Source organism: Delphinus delphis, chromosome 1 (genome assembly GCF_949987515.2).
Source record: "Delphinus delphis chromosome 1, mDelDel1.2, whole genome shotgun sequence".
Taxonomy (NCBI): Eukaryota; Metazoa; Chordata; class Mammalia; order Artiodactyla; family Delphinidae; genus Delphinus; species Delphinus delphis.
Genome location: NC_082683.1, coordinates 50,534,395 through 50,545,420, shown reverse-complemented (window position 1 = coordinate 50,545,420; position 11,026 = coordinate 50,534,395). Strand labels below are relative to the sequence as shown.

The 11,026-nt window shown below is 39.0% G+C and overlaps 1 protein-coding gene across 1 annotated transcript in view; it reads left to right on the top strand.

The window, feature by feature from the left end:
• Window positions 1-688: 688 nt before the first annotated feature.
• The window catches only part of C1H1orf87 (chromosome 1 C1orf87 homolog), a 116,128-nt gene continuing 105,790 nt past the window's right edge, over window positions 689-11,026 (top strand). Inside the window, 1 exon segment of the mRNA XM_060005556.1 lies at window positions 689-795. Coding sequence (XP_059861539.1) covers window positions 689-795 — 107 coding nt within the window.

Here is an 11,026-nt window from a genome sequence, read left to right as displayed (position 1 = left end):
GTTAGCCTGGGACCAGGTTTATAGAACTTCTAAGTTTCCCCTGGCATCACAGCTGTTTAAACATGCAATGAATATCTAGTGCTGGATCTCAATTTTAGATCCACTGCATTGTTGCAGAAACAGATCAGTGATAACGAGAAAAATCCCCTTTTCTATGGACAGTGCTCCTTCAGATGCATGATCTCATTGGCTTATCCCTGAATCCAGAGAGCAGAACTGGAATTATTCTGGTTTCATAAATAGGGAAACTGAGCTTCAAAACTGAATTTGAGTTCTTCACACGTCCCTCTAAAGCCCTGGTTTCCTCTCTGACCTCACAAGAATCCTGTCACTTGACTTGTAGTACAGGAAGGCAGCGTCACCGAATGGCTGTCAACCAGTTTTGCAGCCCTCTTAGGTGGAATTCCCAACTCTGCTAATTACTGTTATGTGATATTGGATAAGTTACTTAGCTACATTATGCCTGTTCCCTCAACTGTAAGACAAGAATGATAATAGTAATTAAGAGTATCTTTCTCATGATTTTATTAGAAATACTGAAATAATAATATAGGTAAAGCACTTGGTCTCGCTATTATTATTGTTGTTGTTATTATTGACAAGGATGCTACAGTTGCCTAGTGGAAAATCCAGAGAAAGAGTTTTACTTATTTTCCACCCCCAAGGATTTGAAGAGGTTTTGAGAATTATGTCTTCAGTTTGGAAGACTGCCCCTGGATCAAATGCAATGCCTGAGATGATGGTGACAATCATTGGAAGTAAACACTTTCGATACCTTGTGGAGAAGCCAAAGATGTAAGTTTACTATTTGAAAAATACCTGTTTTGCTTGGATGATAATGAAGTTTTTTCTTTAATCCAGAAATTTACATTTTAAAAACACTGTCCATGGAAAATTAAGTCATTAAGATGAAACAGTAAAAGTAAAATAGTGTTGATAACTTCTATGCACAGTGTTTTCCTAAAGTTTTCATCTTTGTAATTCCCCATACTCCTTAATTACTTGGGCTGATTTTCCAAATAGATGGGAAATATAAGCATTGAGACATTTATAAATATTAATGGAGCATTGCTGCTTCTTCTCATCAGGTTTGTAATCTACCACATTTAGTCATTTTGGGGGGGTGGGGAGGGAGAGGGGAAGGTTGTTAATCAAATTGTTATGAATTAAAGGAGTGGGATTGGTAATGAGTCATCAATTGTAAGAGTTTCACTTACTTTTCTTCATAATCCATACTCCTCCAATAGGGGCTTCTTAGAACATAACTAAGAGGGCTTTCTTCCTCTAAACTCATCACAGTCACACTTGAAGGGGGACATTCATATATCGCTAAAATTCTCTAGATGTTTGGCACAGAAAAGTATGACCAGTTCTTCCTTCCAGAGTTTTGGTGGTTTGCATAAGAAAAAGAAGATACTAACCCTGCCTTTCATCTAGTAGATATTCCATAAATAGCAGCCCGTTAATAATTGCCTTTCCCTCCTAAAATGATTTCCTTAGTTCTTTCCTCTATTTCAGAAACCCACAGACCAAAAAAATAGAGAAACATAAAGATCTAACCTCATTGAACATAGGTTCAGAAAGCAGTGGACACCAAACCTGGCTATCATCAGAATCACCCAGAGAGTCCTTAAAAGTAAAGATGTGGGGTTCAACCCAAGACCTATTAAATCAGAATCCCTGAAGATGAGGCCATGAGGACTACTGTTATGGAGTATAGGCTTTAGAAGGGCAAATGGGCTTTACCTCCCCACCAATCAGTACGGTTGCCCCAAGAGATTCCAAAGTGAGTACTGTAATCAATTAGTAATGTCTGTCATGGCACAGGAAGTGAGCTTTGCAGCACGTGAGTCATACATTTGAGATCCCTACAGACCTGAGAGATGTGAGTTTGAATCCTGGCTCTGTGCCTTCCTAGACTTTTGACATTGAGAAAGTGAGTTAACATCTCTGGCCTCAGATTCTATCAAGTGGGGATAAAATCCATCTATCTAGTAGGATTGTTGTGAGGATCAAATGCGAAAAAGTATGCAAAACATCTTTCCAGTGCCTAGAAGTATATTCAACGTGCTTAATAAATGGTTCTGCTACTATTATTGAGGCAAATCTTTCCATGGATACAAGACATTAAGTAAAAAATCAAATCTCTTTCTATGAAACACTTGGCATCCCTTTTATATTCTATGCCAGGTTATCTCTGTTTTGTAGATGAAGAAACTAAGATACTGTGATAAGTGATTATTTCAAGATCTGCTGATCTTGACAAATCCCAGTCGTTGTCCAGAAAAGTAAATAAGATCAGTTGGAATGCCTTGCTCAATTCTCCTTCTACCTGGAAGACATTGCTAGTCTACTAATTTCCATTCCTCTTTGAGGTTGTTTGTTTAACCCCTTCATCCCCAACCCCTTCCTTTTTCCAGGGGTATCAGAGTCTAATACGTTCCTAATGGGGGTGGGAGGTGGGGGAAGCATCCTTGTCCTTTTAAAGTAGAGAAAAATTCCATCTGTCTTATAAGAAGTTACCTGTATTTATTTCTCTTTATTCTTTAAACTTTAGATTCAGGAATTAAGAGTACATTACGTCAACTACATTAATTGGAAATAAAAGACAGTTCTGTTTCTTCTATGACACAGACAATAAAACAATTGTTATTTTTTTAATATTAAAATAAGTTTTCTCTTTCTGTTTCTATGGACTTGATGTTACTGTTGCTGGAATGACATAGGACAGTTAACAAGCTTTCCTAAAATATTTTTGTATGGTTCAAAAATAAATAACTCTCTAGAGGCTTCTTGTTGCTGAGTTAAAGACAGACCCACTGCTACCATGCCTTTGCATGTTCCAAAGTCTGACTCTAAAAAACATTTTAATCATACTACATCTACACCTTTCAGCCAGGGCTTCAAGAAGGTGTTTTCTTTGGGGTAAATCAGTTGAGCCCATAAATTAAAAATGTACATAAGAAACATAAGTAAAAGCCAAAAGAAGAAGAAGTTTCTATAAGGAAAATCTGGATTAAAAAAATTACAAATTAATAATGGATGGAAAAATAGAACTATTCTCGTGTAACCACATTTAGTTCAGATTTCTTATAGGATGTGTGGAAAAGATGGATAGTATATCAGAGAAGTGATCTTCAAGGTACAAATCAGTCTATTAGTTTGCTAGGGCTGCTGAATGAAAATGTCATAAACTGGGTAGCTTAGACCAACAGAAATGTATTGTCTCACAGTTCTGGAGACTAGTCAGCCAAAACCAAGGTGTCAGCAGAGCCCTGCTCCTTCTGCGGTGCCCAGGAAGGATCCTTCTGTTCCAGGTCTCTCTCCTTGCCTCTCCCTATATATGTGTCTGTGTACAGATTTCCTCTTTTCATAAGGGCACCAGTCAGTTGGCTTATAACTCTACTACTCTAGCATGGCTTCATCTTAACTAATTTCATCTGCAGTCACCCTATTTCCAAATAAGGTCACATTCTGAGATACTGGGGGTTAGGACTTCAACATATGAGTTGGCGGGGAGGCACATAACCCATAACAACCAGTCTCCCATTTTACAGATGAGGTGAGACAACTGAGGCCTCAGTGAACTTAAAGTCAGGCCACTTATTAAGAATTAAGACTGGAATAGCACTCCCTCCATCTTTTTTTAGTTAAGCGTGGACACTTACTAACAGGAGATGAACGGAAAATACTCAATGCCTACTTAGAATACATATTTTTCACAAAAAAGATCAAGGTACAGGCTTAAAGAGTAAAGCAGGTGTCCCTCAGTTTGTGCCATCATCATTTTCCTCATATATCCCTACACCAGCCTTCCAACCCTGCTCCCTGTCTCTAATCTCATTCTCTCATTCACTCTCTGAATCCTTGTTCCTCAAAGGGTAGTCTATGGACCATCAACATCGACCTCACCCGGGAGTCTGTTAGAAATGCAGACTCTCAGGCCCCTCTCCTGACATACTGAGTCAGAATCTGCACTGTTGTCAATTCCCAGGTGAGGCCTATGCAACATTCGTGTTTGAGAAGCCCAATTCTCAAGTATAGCTATAGCACCGTCTTTGTAAAATGCAAATCTAATGAATTGCCGCCATCACCGGCCTCAGATTTGCCTGCTTCCCTCCCTCTGTGGGCTCCCATAGCATTCGTAGGGATTATTGCACTCTGACAATTTCCTGTGCATTTCTGTGTTCCCCCCATTTACCTGTAAATTCTACGTGCACATCTGTACCCTCAGCACTGAGTGCAAAGTCTTGTACATATTGAAAGCCTAATGAATGAATTAGAGTACAATAGATGCCAAGAAAAGGAAAGATCTAGAAAGACAATTCTTAGTGCTTTAAACACAAGTCTAAAGGCCCATGTTGCTAAAATAACACGAAGATATTACTATGGAACCCTGATGAGTCATCTGATAGCTGATCCAGAAGAACATATATGCCAGTTGACTTGAGACAAATATCTCATTTTCTAAAAGGAGATAAAAGTTGGTAATGAAATCACAGAACTTGAGGCTTGTGGACAATCCCTGGCAAAATTACAGGCCAAAGAATTAAATATATTAGATGTGAGAACAAAACACAAAGGTGATGGTCACTAAGGGTTGGTGCATGTTGACTAAAAAACAGAGCATGCTAAACTGACCACATTCTCTTTATTGATGAGGTTACTGCAGTGCAGATGAAGGGAATTAACCACAGTATTGGTTAATTTCAGTGAGTCATTAGGCACATTTTTCTCACAAAGCCTTGAAATAAGGCAGAAAATTCTGGACTGAATAGTATTAAGATAGGCAACATACCAACCTGGTAGTGACTGAACAATGGATGTAAACACAATGTGTCGGAGGTGGAGAGGTTGAGAGGATTTATGTGTGACCCTGTTCTTAGTCAACATTTTTTGAAATCCCCAACTGAAGTAAGATAGACAAATGACTTTAGTAAATGGTAAGTAGTAGAATGCTGGGAAGACTTGGCAGGAAAATGAGCGAAAACCAGCAAGATAAAATCAAGAGAAATATATGTAAAGTATGTCTTTAGATAAGGGTACATGTAAGTGATTATATAGAATAAATGTTTGGGTTTTACTTGCTGTGAAGTAATAGAATACATACTGGTCTCTGAGAATTCCCTGGCAGTCCACTGGTTAGGATTCCGTGCCTTCACTGCCTAGGGCCCGGGTTCGATTCCTGGTTGGGGAACTAAGATCCCGAAAGCTGTGCGGTGCAGCCAAAAAATAAAAAATGAAAAAAAATTTTCAATTTAAAAAAAGAATACATACTGGTCTCTGCTCCCACCCAGCTCCTGGCATGGAGCTCCTAAAACTCTCACAATTTCCTAAGAGATAAGAGTACTAGGAGTATCATTTGTTCTACTATTTAATCTTTGACCCTGGCTCCTGACACAAAGCTCCTAAAGCCCTAAGAATTTCCTGAGTGATAAGGTGTCTTTTGTTCTAATGAGGATACTCTTGGTGGGATCCTGGGTGGCTCCAGGATGGAGGTTGGTCACGAGAAAGACCAAGCCATGATTAAAAGCTTGGAACTTTCAGCGCCTGACACCACCCTATCCTCCTAGAGGGAAGCGAAGCTGGAGACTGAGTGAATGATTGATCATAACTACATGATGAAGCCTCCTAAAAATCCCAAAGGTATGGGGTTCAGAGAGCATCTAGGCTGCTGAACACATCTATGTGCTGGGAGGGTGTTATGTCTGTAGAATGCATGGAAGTTCCATGCCCTTCCTCAAATACTTTGCCCTCTGCATCTCTTCCATCTGGCTGTCCCTGAGTTGTATCCTTTTACAGTAAACCAGTCATCTAGCAAGTAAATGGTTTTCCTGAGCTCTGTGAGGCACTCTAGCAAATTCATCAAACCTGAGGAGGGAATTGTGGGAATCCTAATTTATAGCCACCCTGTCAGAAATATAGGTACCAACCTGGACTTGTGACTGACACCTGAAGGGGGCAGGGCAGTCTTGTGTGACTGAGCCCTTAACCTGTGGCATCAGTGCTAACTCCAGGTAGATAGTGTCAGAACGGAATTGAAATGTAGGACCCTCAGCTGATGTCAAAGAACTGCTTGGAGTTCTTTGATGACCAGTAGTGTGTGGTAGTAGTAGAGAGTAGAGTGGAGAATAAAATGGAGGGTTTTCCCCTGTACACTTGGGTTTAAGCTCAGCATGAGCCAAAGGTGTCCAGATAGAGGAATGGGGGGTGGGGCAGGAGGCAGGCATCATACTCAGAACTAGACCTGTCACCTGGCTTCATCCTGGATGCCACATTTTAGGAGGGATCCTGGCACACTAAAGGTGCAAGCACTAAAGGGGTGGCATTATGGAAGCTCCAGGGTGTGACAAGTGGCCTAGGGGAACATTTATAGAATCTGGAAATTGAGTTGTTAAATAAAAGAGGAATTGGGTCCCTTTCAAGAAACTCCTGTGAGTAGAGATGCTTCTGGTGAATAAAGTTGGACTCTATAGTTCCTTCCCATGCCAAGAATCAATGACCCAAAGCATTTTATTCCATAGTTACATTGCTGTTGGTATAGAATTGCTAAGCACAGGGGAAGCTGACTCCAAGATGTTATGGGAAAGAATAGCAAATATTTGTAATAATGTACATTGATGTTTAGAGCCAATAAATATAAAATTCTTTATTTTTCCACATGACTCTCATGGAGCCCATATTCTGTCACTTTTTAATCCCTCAAAGCCCTTCACATTAATACAATATTTTTGAGTTTCTTGAACTCTTTTAAAGTGTTAATGTTGACAGTTTTAGAAATTAATGCATGTATGGAATTGACATCTTTTCAGTTAACAAACATTAATTGAGTACTTGCTGAGTGTCAAGCCTTAGGGACACAGCAGGTTACCTAAAATCCTAGTGATGGGAGACATACAACGAACAGGTAAACAATGACCATTCGAGTGAGGATAGTGCAATGAGGAAAAATAGAGGAGGGTCATAAGGGTATATGGAATCACAAGGGACGTTTCCAGAAGGCGTCTCTAAGCAAATGGCATTTAACTGAGACTGTGTAGAGATGAGTCAGAACTACCCAATGAGACTTATCCATGGTTAACTAGCAGTGAGCTGGCTAAGACTAGCCCAACTCTATCCCAGTGGGTGTGGCTCACCAGATTCCAACTTTCCATAAAACTAGTAGTTTCTTCTTCCCTCTCCTGCCCCAGAAGAAGAGGCTGCAACTTCCCACAGACCCCAAGTTCTCCAGATACTGAACATTTGGCTTTCCCCAACAACTGCTACAAATAGCACCTAAGTTGAGCATCTGGAGTCTAAGCAGATTTTTTTGGTACTAGGTTGCCTTATGCCTGCTTCATACAAAGTGCCAAAGTGTCACTTCCCAGGAGCACAGCACCCAGAGATCAGGGCAGCTGCATAGCTGCTGATTTTCCACCCATGAGAGTCAGTCTGTACCAAGCGACACCACAGGTGTTCATCACCATCCCCGTGCCTCCACAGTCCTACACAGAGAGTAAACTATGGAGCAAGGAAGCTAGAGTTGGTGGAGCTAGTGAACAAGGGGAGGGGCGTAGGAAGTGAGATCAGGGAGGCCCTCGGGGCTCAGATCATGGGCCACGTGGCCCCTGGTAGGAACTCTGGATTTGTTCTATGTAGAATGGGAAGACATTGGAAAATTGAGAGCAGTGGAGGACACAATCGAATTTATGCTTTCTAAAGGATGGTTCTGGCTGCTGAGTGGAGTATAAACTGGAAGAGGCATGAGTAAAATGAGAGAGACCATTTAGGGAGTCATTATGGTAATCCAGGCAGGAGATGGTAGCAATAATCAATTATAGTCCCTACATAAAGCCTGGATAAACTTTGTGATTTAAAAATTCAAATACCTACTTATTCTTTTTTTTTTAAAGAAATAACTAATTGTAATACTTTATCTTTGTTTATTGTATTTCTTGCTATATAATCTACATATTACCTTACTATCCATGAACTCAATCTGTCCCTAAAACAGAACGATATCAGAGCACAAACAATTGTCTATGTTTTCACAAGTTCAAAGAAATGAAGTAATATGCTAAAAATCATACTCCTCCTATGCCCTTTCCACTGTTTTTTTCCTTTTTTATTAACCTCCTACAATAGGTTTTAAGTTATTATTATTATTCTAAACACTGTGAGAAGTAAAAAGGAGCATGAGATACTGTTTGGGACATAAGCCTCCAGCCCAAGACATAGGCATAGAGCTTTAAATTAGAGTATAGGGCTTTATGTGAGTAAATGTCAAATCAATGGTATAAAAAACAGGTGGCCATTGATCTTAAATCTTGAGACTGTGAGGTAAAAGTTGTTACTTTACCATTTGAAATCCTACACTTCCAAAAATATAATAAATAGTAAAAGGCAAAAACAAAACACTATTTACAACATATATGACAGGAAAAAATTAATCCTCTTAATGTATAAAGAGCCCTTACAAATCAATAGGAAAAAGATGATCAGCCCAGTTTCAAAAACTGGCAAAAGATCTAGACAGGCAATTCACAAAAGAAGAAATAAAAATGAACACTAGGTATATATGTATGGTTGGGGAAGTGGGGTAGGGAATTAACCTGAGTGGTAATGAAAGAAGTTTAAACAACAGTGAGATATTATTTTCTAACAATCAAATTGGAAATGTTTTTATAATGGAAATACCAAGGTTGACAAGGGTTTAGGAAAAAGAGTACTCATATGCTATTGTTTTTTAGATATACTTATAAAAAGCCTTAAAAGTGTATGTACTTTGGCATCAAATCACCACCTGTGAATCAATTCTGTGGAAATAATTATGGGTAGATGTAATGGTTTGGTTTCAAAAATGTACACAAGCATATACAAGTCTGGGTCCAGTAGGAAACAGATTACATAACTCAAATTAGGATGATTCTAGGAGGATTTGTTTACAAGAGTAAAAGAATTGCAAGATATAATACAGGAATCATGGGCTAGCAGCTGCAAGGTCTGCAGAGATTGGAAAAGGGGAATGTTATTGAGATGGAAGCATTCTGTAACTCAGGCCACCTGGAGAAAATAGTGACCTTTGGGCAGAAGACACAAGTAGCTTGAGACACTCTTGCAGGGAGAACCAGTCTCCTGCCAGGGCCAGAATCAGAAGACATGGGAGCTGACCAGCTGATCAGTCCACAAAGCTCAGCTTCTCAGGGTGGATGAGGACACAAGGAAGTCGGAGAAAAGGAGAATGTCCAGCAGAGAAGCAATATTTAAACTAGTAAAAATTTGAGAACAGTAAATGTTCCCAAATAATAGAGGACTAGTTAAATAAACTCTTGTATATCTATACAATGAAATACTATCTAGACACTTTAAATGTTCTTGTGGATACATAAACATTGATGTGTAAGGTATCCACATTATATTGTCAACTGGAAAAATTTTAAAAGATCACAAAACTGTATAATCCTAGTTTGGTTTAAGAGCAAAACAAAACATAAGTTCTTGTATACATACAGGGAAACTTTCTATAAAGAGATAATACCTTGCCACATATAGTTTAACCACTTATAATTTTGAGAAAGCACAGATTTATTTTTATGCAGTACACTTTTTTTAGGACTTTATTTTTTACAGCGGTTTTAAGTTCACAGCAAAATTGAAAGGAAGGTATAGAGACATCCCATATACCTCCTGCCTCCACACATGCGTAGTTTTCCCCATTATCAACATCCCTCACCAGAGTGGTACATTGGTTATAATTGATGAACCTACACTGACACATAATAATCACTGAAAGTCCATGGTTTACTTTAAAGTTCACTCTTGGTGTTGTACATTCTATGGGTTTGGGTAAATGTATAATGGCATGCATTCACCATTATAGTATCAGACAGAGTAGTATTGCCCTAAAAATCCTGTGCTCTGCCTATTCATTCCTCCCCTCCTTTCCTATAGTACACTTTTCAAATCCATGGTATCTTTACATACCACTGATTTAGTTCAATCTAATTAAACAAAACCCCTATAGCAATCATTATTGCTCCTTGTTCCCATAGACCCTGCGGATGTATCCAGAACATGTTACAGAGAGAGAAGAACTGTAGGAGCCGTTCGAGGATCTCAGAGCATGGATGGAAAACCTGGCTCAGAGCTGTGCCTTAAAGCACGGAGATAATTGATGAAGAGGCCAGGCAGTTGCACAATTATCTTGCTTAGAAACAGGGGAGAATGCAAGTGCAAAGAACATTCAATTTCAAGCCTATAGTTGAAATTGTTGGCTCAAAGATTTAAAAACAGCACAGTCTGCACAGCTCCTGGGTATAATTCACCTGAGGACACTTTGATACAACAATGTTTGGGGTTTTGGGTTTTTTTTTTTTCCTGTAAAATTAAGGAATGTGATTCCAAAGAATTGTGCTTTATCAGAGCAGATTTTAAATATGAATTAATCTGCTTTTTTTTAAAGTGGGTGATTTCTATAACTTGTATTTACTATTATTAGTAAATAACAAGGTGGTGGGAGAGATTACATGAACTCTGTCTTTTTATCTGTTTAAATAGATTTTCCTCAGTTCCTATGAACTGTGAAATGTTGATCCTTCAAACTTTAGTTTTACCTATCAACAAAGAAAGTTTGGGGATCCAAAGGAAAGAGCACCCCTTCTGTACCTGGGTGATGAGAAAGGTGTTGATAAAGGAGATAGCACTTTAACTTAGGACTAAAATAAAATTACCATTTGTCATGGGCTGACTGGGAACCCAGGCTCGGTGCTAAATATTTTATACACCTTATCTTGATAAGTATTATTTTTCTAATCTCACAGATGAGAAACTGAAAATTAGAGATGTGAAATAACTTATCAAAATCACACAAGTTATGTTTGGGGTTAGGACTCAAAACCAGGTGTCTTGGACATATAGCTCACGTCCTTAGCCACTGCCTGAAATTATTTGTACATTTTGCACAACTATGGGAAAGACCTTCCTTTTTCATTGTCTATGCCATTGTTTCTCAAACTTCAGTGTACACAGGAATCATCTGAGGTGTTTG